Below are 22670 nucleotides of genomic sequence, written 5' to 3'. Positions count from 1 at the left end.
ACCTTACTAGCAATGCTGATCAAACTGATAGTTCTGTAATTTTAGCACAGCTGGAGATTGCCTTTTTTGGGAAGTGTTATAATCAGTGACTGGGTCCATTGTGTTGGCCATTCACCTGTCTGCCAGATCTTATTGCAGATTTTTGTTAGTAGCTCTTTCACTGATTCTCCCCCATTCTTGATAAGTTCAGTTGGGATGTTGTCTACTCCAGCTGCCTTCCCATTCTTCAGTGCTCTTATTGCTAACTCCACCTCCTCTTTGAGAATGGGGAAGTCATCATCATTTGAGGAGTATGGAACTTCAAGCACCTCTGGGTCTCCTGTGGACTGATGGTTGTAGAGTTCTTTGCAATACTCAGTCCATCTTTCTGCAGTGTCACTCGCTTCTGTGAGGCATTTTCCATTTTTGTCTTGAATGGTACTGACTCTTGGTTGTTTCTGTCTGGTGAGGTCTTTCACAATTTTGAATGCCTTTTTGCTGTTATTCTTTATCAGACTGTTCTCCATTTCTGTGCACTTTTGTCCAATCCAATTTTCTTTTGCTTTGCTCAAGATTTTTCTGATATTCTTGTTTATTTCTCGGTACTTCAATGCCCCTGTTGTGTGTCTGGTGTTTTTTAGTTCTCTTCAGGCATCACACAACTTCAGAATCTCTTCTGTAACCCAGGGTGTTTTCTTTGGGCAATGGAGGCCAATGATGTCCTTGGCAGTTGCTGTCATGACTGTGTTGAAGGTGTCTGTCATCTCATTGACATCACCATCCATCACAAGGAGTGGAGCAAATTTTCCTCCAGTTGTGGCTTGGAATGACTTGCAGATGTTAGAGTCCTTCAGTTGTTCAAGGTTGAATTTGAGCCTGATGTTCTTTGGCTTGTTAATTTTCTTCAGCCTCACTCAGAAGTTCATAATCACGAGGTCATGATCACTCCCAACATCAGCACCAGGGAATGTCCTTGTTTTTGCTTGATGCCAGATCGGTAACGGTTTTGAACCAGTATGTAGTCGATCTGGTTGTGATGGATTCCATTTGGTGAGTACCATGTCCAGCATCGTGAAGCTTTATGTTGTCCCAGGGTGTTGGCTAGTACCAAGTTGTTGTAGCTTGCGAACTCGAGCAGCCATCTCCCTCTTTCATTGGTAAGCTCATTGCAAGAAGGTCCACAATTTATCTCCCAGTCTTTTAGAGCATCTTTGCCAACTTTGGCATTCCAGTCTCCTTGGACAATGAGGATATCTTTCCTACTGACTGTGTTTAGAGTACCCTGTAGTTTGTTGTAAAACTCCTATTTCTTCATCATCATGATCGGTAGTTGGAGCATAGACTTGGATAATTGTGATGTTAAAGGGAGATACTTTCAGACGAATGGAAAAGATTCTTCTAGATATGGGGCAGCATTCCAGCACAGATCCCTTGATGGCTTTGTTTACAAGGAAGCCTACTCCATTTATGGACTTGTCACACTCTCCACTATAGTATAATATATGCCCATCTTCGGTTTGGTGTTCTCCTAGGGATTTCCATCTAGGAGTAAACCCTAAAAGAAAATCCGGAGTGGAGACTCTAAGGCAGCTGGACGATGTACTACATCCCCTTCTGGCAACTCCTTGGTCTGGAGAGGGATGGGCTCCGCCAGACAACTTTTGCCCAAGACACACTGATAATGCTGGACAAATCTGAGCTTACAATACTGGATCAGTCGTCGCCTGGGTCAACAAGGACCGTGCCTGCCGTTGTCCACCAGGACGGAGGTGACAAGTGTGCTACTTGTACTATGCATACAATCAGAGCGAGAGACAACATTGTCATCGCCACCTGGAACATTAGAACTCTGGCACAAATAGGAAGACTCCAAGAGTTGACACATGAGCTGGAACACTACACATGGCACATTCTGGGACTCTGTGAAGTTAGATGGATTTTATGTTGTTTAGTCCTAAACCTAGTTCTTTGGGTTTCATACTTGTGGCAGGTGTTAAAAACATGTTCTAAATCTTCTTGGAATGGACAGTGTGGGCATTTGCCATTTGAGTTTATGTTGATTGTCAAATATTTCCCAAAGCTGCCTTTTAGTATCCTATTGATAAGTTTTTGATCCTGACTTCTAACGAGTTGTGGTGGGTTGGTATGTCTTGCGACCTTATTTAGTATGAAGTATAGCTTGCGTCCCTTTTTGCTGCTATCCCATTGTTGCTGTCAATTTTAATTCTGATGATGCTATACAATTCTTGGACACTGTAGTATAATGCTATGGAGTCAGGTTCATGGAGATATTGTTTAGCTACTTGGTCTGCTTTATCGTTACCTGCTAGTCCGATATGGGAGGTCACCCACATGAACTCTATCATATGTTTGTTATTTAGCAGTTGTTTAATTAAGTGGTTGGTTTCCTTCAGGAAGTTGCTTCTTGTGATATAGTGGTTTGATTTAATCGAGTTGATGATGCTAAGGGAGTTGCTAATGATAACTGCTTGTCTAGTGTTTGTTAGTTGGATCCATTTTAGAGCTTCAATAATGGCCCAGAATTCGGCTGTGTAAATGGAGCAGGTGTCAGGCAATCTATCTCTGAATTCTGTTGGTTTCAGGGATTACTATTACCGCAGCAGTTTTGTACGGTTTTGTAATTTTTGAGCCATCAGTGTATATCTTTGTGTACCCTATGTATTTTTCTTCTAGCTCGGCTAATCTTTTTGTCCTTATATCATGTACCTGGTCTTGTTTGCCATAAGTAAGGGCTATTGTGTTACAATTCGGGTTACCTCCAATCCGTGGTGTTGGGTTGGCGTAACTGCATTGTTCAGCTTGTATAGTGGGTAGGATAAGATCTTTAGTTAGTTCATGATCTTTTTTGTTGCACCAGGTGGTTGTGGTTTCAGTTTTTTAATGAAAGGGATGTTACTTTGTTGGATAATTTTCCTGGTGAGTTGGCTTGTTTTGTGGATTGAAACTTGTGCGGCATATCTTAATATGCTTTCATTTCTTCTTAGTTGCAGTGGTAGTTCTCCTGTCAGTATTTGGAGCTCTTCTAGGGAGGTTGAGTTTAGTGCTCCAGTGCAAATGATTAGTGCCTTATGTTATATGGAATCTAGTTTACTAAGTGATGTTTGGTTAGCTGATGCATAGACTTAGGATCCATAATCTATTTTTGCTCTTGTAAGTGCCTTATACAGTGTTAAAAGCGTTTCTTGGTTGGCCCCCCATGTAGTTCCCCTGAGGTTTCTTAATAGACTTAGATCACAGCTTTACATTTTTGGGTGAGCTCTTTAATGTGGTGTTTCCATGTTAGGTTTTCGTCAAGGAACATTCCTAGGAATTTGGCTATTTTGACAAATTTTATTATTTTCCCTTGTATGTACAGTTTAGGGTATTCTATAGTATTTCTATTGTGTGGCGAGAACATAACGTCTTCTGTTTTAGTGTTGGATATTTTAAAACCCCATTTATCTGCCCACCGACCTATTTGGTTAAGACTATTTTGTATTTGCCCTATGACTGTTTTGCTGTTTGGATTGCCTGCTTTCCAAATCCCACTGTCGTCAGCAAATTGGAATAGATCTACCTTATTTTTATTAATTATAGTGTCACGGTAGTTTACCATGATGTTGAATAAAGTGGGGCTAAGCACGCTACCTTGTGGCATATCGTTTTCCAGGTTATATATATCTGAATATTGATCCCCTACTTTTGTCAGTATCTTCTGATCTGTTAGGAAGTCTGCTATCCAGTTATGTATGCAGCCAGTTATTTCATTTAGAATTAGTTTCGCAATAAGACCTTTTGTCCAGACCAAGTCAAATGCTTTTTCTAGATTGAGAAGTACTGCGATTAGATGTCTATTGCATTTGTGTTTTGCATTAAATGCTAGCTTGATGCTTGCTTCAGGTCTCTGAACAATTGGTCCAGGGTGGATCTTTTGTTGTGAAAGCCGCTTTGTGTTCTGTAATGTATTGTTGCTTTCTAGATGGTATTTTAGTCTGTCATTAATCATTGTTTCCATTATTTTGCATATGTTATCAGTTAGAGATATGGGTCTATATGCATTGATGTCATTTGGGTTTTTGCCAGGTTTGGGTATTGGAATGATGATAGCTTTTTTCCAACTTTGGGTAGTTGGCCCTTCCACCAGCTATTATTAAGTAGATCTAGTATGATTTCCGTTATGTTTTCCGGAATGTGTTTGTATATTTCATAGCCAAGTTGGTCGGGTGAGGTTGCCTTTTTCGTAGCAAGTGCAGCAATCCATTCTGCTACTGTGAAGTCCTCATTTAATTTAGATTGTTTGGATCCTAGGTTGGAGAAGAGGTTTTGATACTTTTGTTCTACATTTTGGAGGTGCTCTTGGAATTTTTGAGTATAGTTCGAATTGCTGCTCTTGCTTGCAAAGTGTGATGCCAAGCAGTTTGCCTTTTCTTTGTTGGTTAGATTTTCAGTCATTTTGGGAGTTGGTTGCTTGCTTTCCCCCTTTATTGCTTTTATCTTGTCCCATACCTGTTTTGCGTTGGTTTTGAAGTTTATGCTAGAGCAGAAGGCTTGCCAGGATTTTTCGTTTGCATTTTGGATTATTGTTTTCATTTCTTTTTTCCTATTTTTGTAAATCCTAAAGTCATTGTGTTTAAATCGATTAAGGGCCTTGTTTTTAGTTTTTTGAGCTAATTTACATTCTTCATTCCACCATGGGACAGTGGGCTTAAGTTGTTGTCCTCCTGTTCTGGGTATACTTATTTTAGCTGCCTCAGTTAGGGCGTTCATTACATTTAGATTGTATTGATCAATGTTATCATTATAAAATTTTGCTTCAGTTATTGTAGAGTGGGCAGTTTTAAATTTATCCCAATCAGCTTTGTCACACCTCCACCTAGGTATGTTGTTAGTTGGGTGTGTTTGTGTCATTATATTGCAGGTGAGTAGGATAGGGGAGTGATCGCTTCCAAGGGTGCTGCTTTGATCAACTTCCCAATCTGAGATTTGGGCCAATTTAGGAGTGACTATGGTGAGGTTGATTGCTGATAGTGCACCTTTGATAGGGTCTAATCTTGTTCCTGCTCCATTGTTAAGGATAACAAGAATGGATTCGGTTGTCCATTTTTCAAGTAGTTTTCCCCTTATGTTTTGCGTTATTCTTCCCCATCTTACATTAAGGGCATTAAAATATGATAAGATTTTCTTCTTTGTCAGTGGTCATTTTCGTATAGCGATTGATTGCTGTTGGATTATCTCCCCCTGGGTCACATAATTTAGCAGTTTTATAGTATACTGGCCAGTGTTAATCATGATGGTTTGAATTTCTATTTGTTCAGGTACATCTTGGTTTTCATCTGGGGTAACTGCTGAGGTGTTTGGAAGTGAGTCAGTAATATAAGTTGCTAGTCCCCCTTTTAATTTACCGTTTGTTCTATTTTTAGTATATACAGTTGAGTATCCTGGAATTTTGGGGGCTGGTGGTCTTAAAGGCCTGAGTTAGATGGGTTTCTTGTAAGCAGATAATGTCAGATTTAGGTTTGTCTGAGTTTATTTTTTGGATTAGCTCGGGGGATATTCTTAATGATCCTGCAGCAGTTCCGCTGCCACATTATCAAGCATTTACGTTGAGTGGGATACATATTGATTATTGATATTTACTAGTGTTAAGATTTGGGTTTGGTTTACTATGATCTCGAGTTTTGATTGGGAAAGAATTTGTTTATTAATTTGGTTAGCACTTGATGAGTCATGTCGATTGGGACATGATCATTCTTTGTATTTTGTACAATGCTATTAGCAAATTCACTAATGAACCAGAGGACAACATTTCTTGAGTACCTGTTTGAATTGGTGGCTTGATTATTCCTTTCCTCTGGTGTGCTAGTGGATTTGGATAATTGGTTTGTTTGATATCTGGGTGCCTGGTTATTATTATAATGCCTACTAGAATTTATTGTACAGGGTGTGTTTGGTTTGGGTGGTGCCGTTTTGCTTATGTTAGTTTTCCTGGTTTCTTTATTCTCATTTTGGCTATTAGTCTTTTGTGTGTGTGTGTGGGGGGGGAGTCTGTTTTGTTTCATGCGTGTTAATGTTCAGTTCTGAATTTGTGTTTTTGTTGTTGTTTTTTCGGATTTCGAATGATATTTAGTCTTGTTTCTTTATATGATGTGTGGTTTGAATCCATATGTTGTATTATAGCAAATTCACGAGCAGTTAGGGGGCATTCATATGATTTAGGGTGGTGAGGTCCTGTACAGTTAGTGCATTAATTTCTTTCCTCCTGCACTGCTCCTTGTGTGTGCTCCCACAGTGGTTGCATTTTTAATTGTTTTTGTAAGAGCTAGTGAAGTGACCCCACCCTTTGCAGTTTCCACAAAAGCGTGGTTTGTTTTTGTAGTTTTCCAGTTTGTATAGGTTTCTGTTGGGACCTAATCTTACCACTGGCTTGGGGGGCGTATTGAATTCAATTATAGCAATTGGTGTTTCCTGTTTTCAGGAATTCTTGAGTTTATAAGCAAGGTCTTCTTCAAGGTGTTTTTGAGTTGTTCTCTTGGCAGCCTAAGGACCTTTTTGCATACTGTTGCTGTGCTGTTTTGGGTTGTGTTTTGATTGATCTCAGTACTAGTGTTTGCAGTTAGTGTAGGTTTCCTGCCTCCCGTCTTTCCTTTTAGTGCTGCATAACTAGTTATAGCAACTCTAATTTTTGTGATTTGTTCAGTTTCCATATACTTATTTACTTGTTGGATTGTGCTGCATCTGATTATTATATAGTTTGTGTTGGGTCTGATGACTGAGAACTCCCCTTCGTGGGCCTTTATGAGTTCGCTTGCTATGTTATTTAGGTTTAAGTTTAGGAATTTTGAGTTTTTGCTAGAGATTAAAGATTGTGAAGTTGATGGGGTGAAATATTTGCCTATGTCTTGGGTTTTGCTCTGTTTTTGGGGTAGGTTTTGGGTCTGGTTTGATCTTTGATTTTGTCCCCTGTTTATCTGTTTGGTGTTTTGGTAATTGGTTTGGTAATTTATGGTTTGGTTTCTGTGGTTTCTGATTTTGGGTTTGCCTGTTTAATTCCTTTTCATTAGTGTTGTTTATGGTTATTTTGGTTTGATTTTGCTCATGGTTAGTCAATGTTAGTGGGTTTGTTGTGGGTTGCATCTCTTTGTTTTGTTCTTTCATGGGTAGATTCCCTTTACCGAGGTATGTTTGTCTAGTCACTTGTTTTTTTTAAAACTTTTGTGTTCCAGAATTGACTATCTAAGCTATCTAAGAGTTCTGCCATTTCCCTTTGTTCTTCTTGTTCTATAGTTTTTGTGTCTTTTTACGGCCCTGGGGTTTGGCTGCAATGAATGGTTTCCTTACTTTTTTTGTGTTTTAAATTTGTGTCAAATTGTGTGGTTGCTGTTTGAGAGATTGATTCTATTGCTATTTCTATTCCTTGGTTTCTGGGTTTTTGATTTTGTAGGTTGGGGTGGGGTTATCAGTTTCCTTATCCAAGTTTGTTTTGGTAATTTTGATTGTGATTCATGGTTTTTCAGTGGGTGTTGATGAAAGTTTTTGGTTGATTTCATCTATCGAGGGTTTGACTTGTTATTTCTGTCCTTGCTGAGTCATTATTTAGAATCGGGAGTGTTGTTAAGGTCAATATTTTCTGGTCCTGTACCCGGGTGTAATTTGGGAAAAGTGACAGGTGAGATTAAGGGAGGAGTTGAGATTGGAGTGCTACTTGTGCATTGAAGTGCAGCTAGCTTGGGTAAGTTAGAAATCTGACAGCAAAACTGTGGAAGGACAGTTCTATCCACAGCAACAGACCCAACCATCATTGATACTGCCAACTAGAAACAGAACGATTCAGACAGATTTACTAATCAATCGGGCCATGCAGCTGCTGCGAAACTTTAAGTGCAGGATGGTTGCCATGTAGAGAAAATCTGTAGCCCCAGTGACACTGGCCAGTATTGACACAAACAGACTTCAGAGACTTAAAAGAAAAAAGTCCATCCGCAAAAGATTGGGAAACAGGACAATGGAAACCAAATTTGATCCTGTCATTTGCAATGTCCATCTTTACAGCATAAAATGCTTTTCATCAAAGCATTGTACGGAGTTACTATGATATGATCCAATATAGTTCATTTGGCAAATAACAAAAACACAATTTGATGTATATTTGTATAAAGCAGGCTATGTGAGACCGTGAACTGCTTGAGAAAATATGTTGATGAGATGGACATTAACTGTTTGAAAATTCTATAATTAGTAACACTATTTTCAAGCTGTAAATGTATAATAGCATCAAGACTTTGACATTTAGCTTAATTCTTGCCAATTAAACATTACATTAGCTAACATGGATATATGAATTAACAAAATTCTTTTTTTCAACTTAATCGCTTTATAGCTAAGAGTAAAAACGGTGCCACACATGTCATGTGTTTGCATCTGGTATTTTAGAAGTGGGTTTTTCTCTGTATGACCACACACATGCCACACCACACAGTCATGCCACTTGTTTGCATCTGCTATTTTAGAAATGGGTTTTTTCTGAATATGACCACACACTTGTCATGTGTTTGTATCTGGTATTTTAGAAATGGGTTTTTTCTCAATATGACCTCACACTTGCCATGTGTTTGTATCTGGTGTTTTAGAAATGGGGTTTTTCTCAATATGACCACACACTTGCCATGTGTTTGTATCTGGTATTTTAGAAATGGGTTTTTTCTCAATATGACCACACACTTGCCACTTGTTTGCATCTGGTGTTTTGGAAATGGGGTTTTTCTCAATATGACCACACACTTGCCATGTGTTTGTATCTGGTCTTTTAAAAAAGGGGTTTTTCTCAATATGACCTCACACTTGCCATGTGTTTGTACGTATCTGGTGTTTTAGAAATGGATTTTTTCTCAATATGACCTCACACTTGCCATGTGTTTGTATCTGGTATTTTAGAAATGGGTTTTTTCTCAATATGACCACACACATCATGTGTTTGTATCTGGTATTTTAGAAATGGGTTTTTTCCTCAATATGACCACACACTTGCCATGTGTTTGTATCTGGTGTTTTAGAAATGGGGTTTTTCTCAATATGACCACACACTTGCCATGTGTTTGTATCTGGTATTTTAGAAATGGGGTTTTTCATCAATATGACCACACATTTGCCATGTGTTTGTATCTGGTGTTTTAAAAATGGTTTTTTTCTCAATATGACCACACACTTGCCATGTGTTTGTATCTGGTGTTTTAGAAATGGGGTTTTTCTCAATATGACCACACACTTGCCATGTGTTTTTATCTGGTATTTTAGAAATAGGGTTTTTCTGAATATGACTACACACTTGCCATGTGTTTGTATCTGGTATTTTAGAAATGGGGTTTTTCTCAATATGACCACACACTTGGCATGTGTTTGTATCTGGTATTTTAGAAATAGGTTTTTTTCTCAATATGACCTCACACTTGCCATGTGTTTGTATCTGGTATTTTAGAAATAAGGTTTTTCTCAGTATGACCACACACTTGGCATGTGTTTGTATCTGGTGTTTTAGAAATAGGGTTTTTCTCAATATGACCACACACTTGCCATGTGTTTGTATCTGGTATTTTAGAAATGGGGTTTTTCATCAATATGACCACACATTTGCCATGTGTTTGTATCTGGTGTTTTAAAAATGGGTTTTTTCTCAATATGACCACACACTTGCCATGTGTTTGTATCTGGTGTTTTAGAAATGGGGTTTTTCTCAATATGACCACACACTTGCCATGTGTTTTTATCTGGTATTTTAGAAATAGGGTTTTTCTGAATATGACTACACACTTGCCATGTGTTTGTATCTGGTATTTTAGAAATGGGGTTTTTCTCAATATGACCTCACACTTGGCATGTGTTTGTATCTGGTATTTTAGAAATAGGTTTTTTTCTCAATATGACCTCACACTTGCCATGTGTTTGTATCTGGTATTTTAGAAATAAGGTTTTTCTCAGTATGACCACACACTTGGCATGTGTTTGTATCTGGTGTTTTAGAAATAGGGTTTTTCTCAATATGACCACACACTTGCCATGTGTTTGTATCTGGTGTTTCAGAAATGGGTTTTTTCTCAATATGACCACACACTTGCCATGTGTTTGTATCTGGTCTTTTAAAAATAGGATTTTTCTCAACATGACCACACACTTACCATGTGTTTGTATCTGTGGAGAGCAAGGTTATGACATGTGTCATGGGAGGCACGGATAATAGGATTCGATTTGTTTAAGGGTAGGAAAGGGTTGATACAGTTTTAGAGGCTATGTCGTTATGTTACTATTATCTATCAAACATGATATGGACTTGTGTAGCATATATTTTCTTCCATAGAACTTGGAAATATTTATCATCAATAAAGTGATCACATTTTTTCAGTATCACAATGTAGGCAAATTGCTCCCGAAAGAGATAATGATGTGGATAATTGGAGCCTCTCCCTCCCTCTGAATCTCTTTGAAGCCTGCTAGTAGGGGTCATAAATAGTAAACCAGGCCCATTTTATCAAGACCACGTCCACTCCATGGTGGTTATCAAATGCAAGCTCATGAGAAAGCGTGGTGTGCTGAGCTATTCTCGAGGCAGCTCCATCAGAATGCAAGGAGAGTTGGTGGATCTTTTTCTGAATCCTTTTCACTCTGTCTCAAACCCAAACTGTGATGCTCGGGATTTCAAAAAATCACTTAAATTAACCAGACCCAGCATGTGGTTATTTGATATTGTCACAAACATGTTCAGTGATCTTCTGTCCATGATATAAAGTTCAATGTCAAATAGTATGAATAAGAACATTTACAGTTATCTTGTGAATATATTAACTCTGACTTAAGAAAGGCAGTGGAAGCTGTATATAAAGGACAGTTAAATGTCCTCTGTAGGCTGTTGTATTTTATATGACGGAAGTTTAATATTTGTTTTGACATCATTTATATACGTGTATTTTAGCCACTGTTTTAACAATGTTGTTTATACACAGTGGCAATACATTTTAAACCAACATGTGTCCGATCAACATTAGACACATGTCCTTTTTATATAAGATACCTATATGGACATTTGTCTTTTATATCAAATTGTCCTTTACAAAAGATTTCACTGTAGATTTATTACCAGATTTGGAATTGCTGGAGCTTCTTAAAAATATTAGAGATGGTTTCATGACTTGGCAGTTGAAAGGAAGAAAAACTGACTTACCTTGGATTCAGGAAGGAAATTCGTTTTGTCAAGTGGAACATCAGTCCCATTGTGGGATGTTTGTAGCAATATGTTTTGGGTTTTAATGGTGAAATCTTGTTAGACCAATTATATGCACATTTATGTGTACAGGAATTTAAACAGAATAAACTGTTACATAATCGCTTGTATAGGTCTCTTCAGGATTTTAGATTTTTTTGCAGGGACTAGTTTGTAGCAAGAGGGATATGCAAGTTTGATGTACATAAATTGACAGCTTTTGGTCCTGCATAAAATTGCAAAAATTGAAAGAGTGTTTTTACACATCAGTGCTGCATGAGTGATGCTTGTAAACAAAGGTACTAGTATTAAAGGAAACGTTATACTGTATAGTGATGTGATCATTTGCTCTTTAATTTTAATCTTTATGGGATGGTCCACATTCATGGTACATGCATGGTCAGCCTTAGTAAAATCGAACCTTTCATCTTTTCAGAAAAATAGGAGTATCACTTTTAAAGATGTCATTTTATTTAAATGTAGATATTAAAACATTCTTGAACTGTTTTCTTGACTGCCTAAATGTAACTTTAATATATACAGTTATAATGTGACATTCATTACAGGTTCGTCATGACAGAAATGTCTACATCCATGAAAGACCACAACCAAAGGTGACAGATAAAGAACTAAACAATTTCAAAAGAAACATATTAAATCTGCTTAAAAATCGGATGCTTCAAAACACAGGGAAAACAGAACTGGCTAAGAGGAGAATTGATGAGGTTTGATATAGATTTTACTTTTGAGATATATTGAGTTCATATTTAAGAACAAAATTCTTCAAAAATACAGTACTCCCCCATCATAAATAAAGCTGTCTATGGGACACTGGAGTATGCAGTCTTATAGAGACACTATCTTATCATGCAGTACGTGATGCATTTAATTTTGCTACCACTTAGGTAGACCCTGCTCATATTATTATAGCACGCAACATTATAATGAGGGAGTGCTGTGTTTGAAAATATTGAGTTCTTACCAGTGCTGTCGGATTTTTAAAATATTTTTTGAGTGTAAAACCCTCTTCCATTTTGCAGAAATAATTGGATAGCAGGGCTTCCATTAAATGTAAAAATTGGTTGTCAAGAAAAATCCTGGGTTGGGAATTTGGACATAGTTGATATGAACTTGAAAGTCTACAGATCGATTGATGGGTACTTATCAATTTGTAACTATTAACCCAGCTAGTGCGGGAGCCATATATTTATAGATGACTTCACCTATCTCTGTATGCGGGAATCATATATTTATGGTCAAACAAGGTACAGGACATGGACATCTACCGGTGTCAAATCTCGGTCAATCATTAATCATTTACTGTAAATGTCAGAGAGATGGCAATTGCTATAGGCCAATAGATAATGGATTTGCATCATTTTAACAGTGTATCAGTGAAACAAACCTTAACACAACCGAGAAAGCCTGTTGTCAACAGTGGATGTTGGTGTAAACAATGTGATGGCTTTTCAGTAGTTGCAGTCTCGCAGCTATCTCTCAGAAGGTTGATGCTAATTACCATGCATATGAATGGGGTAGTTTTAATTAGAATAAAGTTTATTAGGGCTTGTGTGGAAGTGTAGAGGTATCAATATCGATATGGTGAATTTGCCAAATATGAAATTAATTTCCTTCATAAGTATGCCAACTGTTCATTAGGTGCTACTACTTAAATGGCAATCACTGCAGTAACAAATTCATGTTTCACAAAATCAAGCTTGAACTTGTGGCCAGATTTGTTTATCAACGAGTCTGTCATGTACGGAGCTTTTTTATGTTGGATGATACATCCCCACCAAGAGTAAGAACTGTTACGAGAATGAAAGTGGCCAACCATTCGTTTTATGGGGGTGTCGGGCAGAGGTATTCCTTCATAGCCTATCCGAATTTAAAAAAAAAAAACACAGAGAAAGCATGATATTTTTGTTGCACTATATTGTTCTTTATGTTCTTTCCCCCATCTCTCTCTCTCTTTCTTTCTCTTTCTCTCTGAGCAATCAAGTTGAAAAGGAAAAGACAAGAGGATGATACACTATCCACTAATTAATGAATCCACTCTTACATCAACAACATGAAATGTACCTCAATCGGCAATCTAAAAATCAGGATTTTCATTCAATAGCTGAACTTTCGACATGATATAAATCACATTTTTTTTTGTTTAGTTTTTATATTGATAGTTGACGAAGCTAGCAATGAATGTACAAAGCTAACTATATTTTGTTCTTTTTTAATTTTTCCTAAAATGTTTAAGTACTAAATGGTTATATAAAACGTATTCAAAACACGTATCCTAATAAAAATTGATATGGTGTTGATTGACATCAGGTGTCTAAACAATTGACTACACTCAAATATACAAATCTAGCTGCCCAACTAAATTTGATGTTACTATCTAAGGCGTAGAGGGATGTATTTCCGATTGATAGCACGTAACAAGCTGCAGATGAATGATGATAAAACTGAAGCCATCCTGATCACCTCATAAAGACTTTCTCATTCACATCCTTTAATTACAAACAATAAGTATCAGCAATATCAACATTTAATTCATACCGTCGGTATGAAATCTAGGTGTCATTCTCTACAGGACACTCTTCTTACACCAACATGTCATGAACAAATGCAGATCTGCATATTTAAAGCTGAGACGCTTCAGCCCCATTCCCAGTTTTCCTATCAGTTGATGCCACTAAAGCACTTGTGTGTTCTTTAGTACTTTCAAGACTGGATTATTGTAATTCACTTCTGTCTGGTTTGACTCAGTATCTACTACAAAAACTTTAAAAAGTTCGAAACACAGATGTGCGGATTATCTTGGAAGTATGGAGAGCTGAGCAAACAATAGATATGTAACCTTCACTGGCTACCAGTTAGATCCAGAATCAAAATCTGTTAACTATGCTACATTTCATTGACTGGCTCCAGTCCAATATACCTATCTGATCTCACCCATGTGATCGCCCCGTCAAAAAGCTTACCCTCTTTCAAACCTGCATTCTCATTGTTCCACATATATGATTTGTAGGAGTCTAGAAATAACCTTAAAAGCCTTTAAATCCATGAATGAAATCCTAGCTATATCAACAGTTTGTTTATATTTTGAAAGAAATTAATATTTACAGTGCGCCTCCCCTCCATAATGTGCCCTGTGATAACGCGAGTTCGGATATAACGCGGTCGTGGCATGGCTCATGAAATTTTGTATATTCATTTGCACATGAAAAAATATTTTTTTTCTTCCATATATGTGAAATAGTGTATACAAAATTTATTATCATTTTGGGGAAGCGATCGTGTATGAATTCGAGTATAATATGATTGTGGCGTTGTTCCTGAAATTTGAAATTTGAAATATATGTACGTGTATTTTTCTCGTACCAGGAAATTTTTATTTTTTTAAGTACAAGAAATAGTGTGTAAAATGTTTGTTATTTTGGGGAAGAGTTCAAATATGAATTTTATTATAATATGATCATGTTGTCACTTCTGAAATTTAACAATTTCACTGGGTTCTTGAAGTGTTATGCCAAAAATAAACATTACCGGAAATGTTATTTATTACTGATCTATGAGTAAAACCTTTCCAGACCTGCCAACCCTTATGATTTGGTCATAGGTCTTATGAAAACGGCCCCTAAAAAACAGACCTATGAAACAAAAGCTAAAGTTATGGATATATTATTGTTGCAGTAGAATCCTGATACTGCCCTAATGGTATTTTATTTGATTCTGTTTTTTTATATTACATTCAGTGGGTTTGGTCTGGGAACAAGACTGTCTTGACAGGAATACCTCATATACTTAAGACTGAACATAAAATTGTATACCAAGCATCTGCATGATCAGATTGATGCTTAAAGAAGTTTCCAAAACTGGCGTCCAGCAAGCAATATATTTTCAAGATGAAAGGGACAAAACGCACTGAAATGATTTTAGGTGTCAGTACATGCAAATACAAAGTAATATTTAGATTCTTGTGGACAACAAGTTTGTTTATTAGACATCATGTGTTGATAGAGTATCTCATGACAGATATAAATTATTGCTGTAACCAAGTAAAATTTAAAAAGAAGCCAAGTTATCAAGTTGCAAGACTAATAAGTGAAACTGCACTGGAGGTAATTAAGGTCTAAATATACTTCACAAACTTTCTAATTCAACATAATATTTGCCATCGCTGGATCAGTTTTGAATCAAACATTTGAACAATTTAAATGCATTTTTTTGCCAGCTTTACATTGGTAGTATATAATATTTTGTTATGCCTTTCTGCAAGCTCATCTATCTGAAAGCTCATTTCATAAAATTGATCAGCATCTACCATACCAAGAATGTAGAAACAGATTAAATTCTGAGTAGTAGATTGATGATATTTTATTATCCATGCATGGCAGTGATTTCATACTCGAGAAAGCAAGACGCAATACACGTAAAGATAAGTGGGCTATTTATAGGGCTTTTAGATATAAGGCTGCAAAAATGTGAATTGGATCAAGAGATTAATTATATGAAGCTGTTTAACAGTCATCTAACAACAGAAAGATTTTCTAAATTCATTGAAATCAAATTCATGTAATGTTATTCCAACTGCTATGTGGACTTAGCGAACAACATAACTCAAATTGCAGATAGTATCAATGATTTTTTTCTGTAGTATTGGGTTAGATATTGCTAAATTCTTTGATTCATCATTAACTAGGTGAGAGTTCATTCAGATATATTAGTGAGGAGTTTCTTACAAAGGACATGAGACACATTTATAAATCAAAGTCTACTTCCCCATGGCTTGTGTCGTTAAACTTTTAAAACTGGTGACAGGCTGCATCGTTTAAACTCCAGCTTGCACATTTAATGTGTCCAGAGGCACAAATACTTTTGTGGGTGATTGGAAAGTATCTTGAGGTACCCATCACCCTACCTTTTTTTAATCAGGAGATTAATTTAGTGTCGATCTGTTGTTGTTGTTGTTGTTGTAGGGTTTAACACCATTTTTCAGCACACGATAGGCTATACATGGCGGCCAGTATTAATGGTGGACGAAGAACCCAGGAAAACACCGGAAAGAACCACCGACCCTCGAGAAGCTACTGGCAAGCTTTCTCACATACCCACATTGGCTGAATCTGAGACTTTAACCTACGCAGACAAAGGTGAGATGGCAGTGATCCATAACGGAGAGTGCTTTAGACCACTCGGCCACTCGGGGCCCCCGTGTCGATCTGTATTTTCCTTATTGTTTTTCCTTCATATCCAAGACACTTCATCAATTGTAAATAATTTCCTATAAAGAACATTTATATGTTTAGGAAAACAATCACATGAAAATGAAAGAGTCTTTATTTTTGGGAATTTTATTTTAATCATTCAGAAAGACAGTTTATAAGCAACTAAGCTACATGATCATGAATATACTTGAACCTTTTTATTTTATAGATCTGCACAGCAGAGTACAGTATCACAGCAAAAGATCAATATTTTGCAAGGTTGTCATGCATTGAAGGCAGGTTGGATAGCATTGAGAAAGAGAAAATTCCATTATTAGAAAAAGAATACAAAGACATACGAGATTTATTGAAGAATTATGAAAGTTCCTTAGAGAACAACTCCAAATTGGAAACAGAACTTCAAAGGGTAAGCTAAGCTTGAAGAGAAGTGTATGTATGTCTGGTCGTTACATATGCGAATATATCATTACTTATGTACAGTCACAGGATAAGGTTTATCATTTAAATATATCTGTAATATTTTGCATGAATAAATTAGGCTGAATAGTGACAGTCTTTGCATGTCTTCTAAGAATTAACTTAAGAGAGGTCTATCTCTTGTTTCTAGGCATGACTTGACATTGTCAGCTTGTATACTATTATATAAGACTACTTGGAATCTATATTAGGACTTGATGAGAAATATATTTCCCACCAACTACTCTAGATACTCCTATTTAAGAAGTGCACCCACACCTTAAGAGCTTTTGCAGAGATGGAGATTGAACAAGGTGGAGTGGACAGTGAAATTGGATTCAAATGTGACAGATGATCTTTTTGAATATGTAGTGCATTCAGGGCATCTGTTTGCAGAGATACTACAGGATGGTATTTCTAAATGTGTCAGCATGCCAAGACACACTCAGAAAAGATTCCTAACGATTTAAATTCCATTGAAAATCCTGACAGTATGCATAAATACTGTACAAGGTCCTCTCTAGGCTGCACCATCACTTATTTATTCAGTCCACAAGGAAGCTGCTAAATAAAATATCAAAAATAAAAGCAGCTGTCAAGCACTTAGGAAATCAGATATCTTAATTATTTTGGCAAAAACATTACAAACAAATTCCGTACGAGAGAATTATTCTGAAAACGTTCACCACACCAAAGACCTGAAAGAAATGGTTCCTCTGAATGTTTATTTTACTAAGGCAGAATATTATAACAAACTCTAGGATAACTTCAAGACTGTGATGATCAAGCACTTTGATACTTGAGCAGCAACAACTGTCAACTTTGAAACAATACATAATACGGCTCTCAGTACACTGCTTAAATATTGTAAGTAAAATTTGGGAAGAGGGTGATTTCCTGCAATATTGGCAACCAGCAACAGTGATACAAGTACCCAAATCTGGAAAGGACCATACCGATACTACCAGCTGTTGACCTGTATCATTAACAAGCAGTATTGTCAAAACTATTGTTATGTATATTTGATTTAATTTATATTTGATTTGATTTAATTGTTTGCTTGTTATTTTTAAGTTTTTTAAAATTATTTTCTTAATTCCATTATATCTATTGTAATATAATTTGATTTACTGGATTTGATATTTTCCAGAAATTCAGTTCAGTTTTTCGAAAACCTAATATTAGAACTTTGTATCTAAAGCTGATTTAGTTCCTAACTTTAATTCATGATTTAAAGTAAACAACATTTTTTCATTTTTTTATAATTCTTTATCAGTGTGGGATACATAGAGTGAAACTGGGGATGTAATGGGAGTACATGACATTATACATGTAAATAGCTTATATGTTGTTCTAGAAACATGTAGCTATTATTTTGAAATTCTGGTTTTACCAGTAGGTAGACCCTCATTCGGGTGTCTGTTTTGTGCATTAGCCAGATTTAATAGTGATGTTTTGAAAAATAAATTCAGTTGGGCTTTAAACACTGAGATGTCAAGATGTTTTTTTTTATTTTTTATTGTGACCACTTGGAATTTAATTTCAATTTTTCTTCAAATTATTTGGACTGTAAGAGATATTTTTTACCTGGAAATACTTGTGCTCAGAATTAATTCTTCGACAAAGATAGTTATCAAAATTTACAGAATTCAAACACTGGAATATTTTTTCTGTGGTTCAACAAAGAACTGTTGACACTTCAGTACTATACTAACTACAGTATATGTTGTCGCCTTCCATTTTGGATTTTTGTCGTGACTCGAATTCAAATTCATTAGAACATTTTATTACTAGGACTTCTATTTTATAATTCTTGGATTATTCTAGAATTATTTTTGGGTTTGTTTCTTCAAACTGTAAGTTCTTTTTCTCATTTTTAACTTGTTTTTCTAGGGAAATAAATTGTTAAATTTTACAAAGCTTGTGGTCTTCACTTTTATCTTGTACTGCTTAAAGGAGCCTAAACATGTAACACTATGAAACAGGTTATAAATAATAGACAATTCCTCCATCTCGAGTCCACATATGTTTATTGGTAATTCTGATGCCAGAGAAATAGTCCCAAGATGTTTGATTTGAAACATTTGTTACAAAAGGAATAGTTGACATTTGTATCAACTTGGGGAAAGCTTGCATCATTATTTCCATTTTTACTATAGATATTTTTGAGTTAATGGAATTGATATGCATATTGAATTTGTAATGTATAATTGACCTTTGCCCTTAATTGAGAATAATGGTTTGTCCACATAATTATTCTCTTGCATTTATCATGTTTGTAAGTTATAATAGGTTGATTATTGATATTTAAAATTTCAGGTGTCATTTTAAGAAAAAGAAACTTGAATATTCTGGAAATCACATCCTGCTCATTTTATTGTGTCTTCGTTTGGTATATAAGGTTGTGATCAATAAAATTATTCATTCCTCTTTTAAGTTCTGATTATAGAATGATTTACTGTTCTGTTCATAGATGATTTGAGAGGAACCATTTATAAAAATAATTAAATATAACTACAAATGTCTTGTTGACATTTTGGGTAAAAGCACTTTCTTTGGCCTATAATGAATTCATTCAAAAACTTCCTAGATAATATTGTGATACATCAATACTGTTCAAGTCCCAGATCAGAATTCTGCACTTTTTGAATACTTGTTTTGCACCGACAGTAGCAGTACATAATAATTTTATATTCTGTACTGAACATTTGTTTAACTTGGGAAAAATTTAAATTGCTTCACTCAGAAGGTATTGCCAATTCCTGGGAAAAATTTAAATTGCTTCACTCAGAAGGTATTGCCAATTCCTGTCTCAGACATCAGAGAAACATGAACATACAGCTGAAAAGTATTTTCTGTTGGCTTCCTAGTCATATTGATACTGTATTAAAGGTACCAAAAAGACGGAAGAGGCAACCAAAGCTGCCCTGTAGTCATGGGTTTCCAGATGGAATACTTCATATACTGACAACATATATTAATTAAATCGGGATGGCATGCATACACTGCCATTGTGTACATTTTTTTTTTGCATGTATGTTGATTCTCTCATGATGAGTAAGATTAACTTTGGTGGAACTCGATGAAGAAAATTCCTGGTGTTCAACCATCTTGGACTTTTTGAAGAAATGTTGTTTACCCAACACATGTGGACTTTGTTTTGAGGAGTTTAAATGTTTTATTATTTACCTTTTATGAAAATTCAGTGTTTCTTCCTTTGTATTCCTATTTCATAAAAATGGATCAAAATTTGGAAAATTGAATGCAGAATATTTCAGTAGTTTTCTAGTAATGTTTGTAAAATCATGAAGACAAGGAAACACTGAGGGGACACTACTGGCGAAACATGTAAAGAAAAGCATGTTAAAGCTATATGAATTATGTATTTTCTCCTTTTATATTTTCTCTACCAGGTTGAAGCAGATGTGGAGGAAATGAAGAGCAAACTGACAGTCCAAGCTGATAAGGTAAAAATCCAAAATTAATTATTATATATTTGAAGAAGATCATCATACTTCATGTTATTGTTTTCTTATGCCAACAGTCATTTATATATATTAATACAGTTACATGCATATTCCTTCAAATGAACCCTCCTAAACAGAAACATGAGGGGTATATGATGTAATAACCTAGAAGATGACATAAGATGTGATGTCATGATTGTAATGGTAGTGTAAATATTTTCAAATATTTAAAACTAGTGGCAGTTAAATGTTTTCAAAAAGAAATTAATTGTAAAATAATAGTCTGCAAAATGCCTCTTGCATCAAAGTTTGATTAGTGTAGCATAATTATCTTTCTTCATAAAGATGGGCGAAATATATTGTTACAATGTTTAATGGACCAAATACAGAAAATTATATAACAACAATTATCATCCTGCAAAATTAAATGTGGCATTTTACATGCCTTAACAATCAGATTTTGACTTAGATCTCTTTGAAAGACCCATAAAATGGACAATTTTGCATACGATGGGTTGGCACCTAAATTTTAGCATTCATTCACAAACAATTCCGAAACAGTTACAGTACACACTATATACTCTTCTTTTTATCAGAAAAAATTTAAATGTGTTTCTCGTGAAATACTTTTGAAGATTGATTCTTACACAATGATTCTATGGTGTTTAAACTTAATAAAAGTCCTTTATAATAGTATATAAAAGACTGTGCACCTTTATTTTCTATTTGCCCTATAGAGACAGAAAAGTTTTTTTTATTCCTGTGTGTAGCAAAAAAAAGTAGAGTAGCACTAGGTTTAGTTTAGTTACTTTTTGTTGAATACATCTTACATTAAGTCCAAAAGTATCAAATGTTCCAAATGAATTCAAATAGTCCTGAATGTCTTGATGTGTAAAGAGTATTGAATGTGGCGATATATCAATAGTCTTGAATATACCACAGTGCTACAGTCTTCAAATGAGTTCTCAGTACTCTCAATGTAGTGTTTTGGTCCAAAAAGTCAACAATAGTTAATAAATAAATCCTCATATATTATACATAAACTCTGTAAACTATATAGCTGGGGATGAATTTCATAATCATCCTTGGAAGAGTTCATGTTCCTTTGGACTGGATTGATCAATCCTGTCCTTCATAACACCTCTTCTGGCCAAGCCATCCTTGTCTACTCCTCTTTACCTCACACTTCTTGGGGATAAGAACTTAGCTGTGGTTTTTGTGCCTTCCATAGTACCTGCTTCAAACAAACTGAAGACTTCATCTATGACCTCACATCCCATGCGATCCAGTTTTCACTGCCACTTGTGTTTGTGGCTAAATTGGGATCATAGTTTTAGTATATATTCCCAAACACGAATCCTTTCTATACACTGATACATCAATTTAGGGTGAAGTACTCACCTGCAGAAAAGGGGTAAGGTACTTCAGGCAGTAAGTTTCTGGAAGACGTGACTCTTCATATAAACAACTTGGATTGTGGACAGTGTTTCTAACCTGACAGAGGTGTTTACACCTCGCAAGGCATCATTGTTTGTCACTTCAGCACATCAGTACTAGCAATCCTTGTATGCTACCTACATTTGCCTTGAAGTTCGGAACCTCCTTCGATGTGTTGCCTCAAATTAGATCACTCTCCAAGTTCACCATGTCCCAAAAATAGGAATATCCTGGCAGACAGTTTGCCCAGAGTGTGTTGTGTCATCCTCACAAAAATGTTCAGTAGTAGAGCAAATTCCCCAGTGGTGGTGGGGGAAGACGTTTGATAGATTTAGTTACATCAAGACTGTCTTTAATATCTCACAGGTACCTGATCAGATGGTAAGGATAGTTGATGCTTTCAGCTTACGGTGGGATTGTCTGTAGGTGTGCACTGTTACATATAATTCTTCAGGTGCTCCACCAAGGCAGCATCTCCACTGGTTGGTATACCCTGGTAGCCCCCAGTGTAGCTCCAACAGTCAAGGTTCACCGACTCATTCCCCCTATTCTCAGGTGATTTCATTTTTCTTATTTGAAGCAGTAGGCCACCAATACAGAATTGTCAGAATGAGGACTACCTTCCTATATTTCAGAAATGAAATACTGTTATTATGGCCATCATTGCCATAGTGCAGGGTAGATTCCTAGGCATGCATGAAAAGAATTCTGAGGAAGAAAAAAAATAAGCCCCAACTTTAAGTTGTCCAAGGAGATGCAAAATCTCTCAATAAGAACAACTCCCTGATGGAGGTTTACTCCGTAAACTCAATAATCCGTGTGTAGTGCAGTTGAGAGAAGCAAACAAGATTGAAG

The 22670-nt window shown here is 36.0% G+C and overlaps 1 protein-coding gene across 1 annotated transcript in view; it reads left to right on the top strand.

The window, feature by feature from the left end:
• The window catches only part of LOC149792066 (uncharacterized), a 59386-nt gene extending 37012 nt beyond the window's left edge, over positions 1-22374 (top strand). The window contains exons 4-7 of the mRNA XM_089969523.1: positions 11794-11952; positions 16664-16861; positions 20325-20378; positions 22270-22374. Coding sequence (XP_089825649.1) covers positions 11794-11952; positions 16664-16861; positions 20325-20378; positions 22270-22374 — 516 coding nt within the window. The remainder of the gene's footprint in view (positions 1-11793; positions 11953-16663; positions 16862-20324; positions 20379-22269) is intronic.
• The last annotated feature ends 296 nt before the right edge of the window (positions 22375-22670 follow it).

This window comes from Sinohyriopsis cumingii, chromosome 9 (genome assembly GCF_028554795.1).
Source record: "Sinohyriopsis cumingii isolate HCF-2022 chromosome 9, ASM2855479v2, whole genome shotgun sequence".
In the NCBI taxonomy this organism is placed as follows: Eukaryota; Metazoa; Mollusca; class Bivalvia; order Unionida; family Unionidae; genus Sinohyriopsis; species Sinohyriopsis cumingii.
This window is presented reverse-complemented; position numbering and strand designations above follow the sequence as displayed.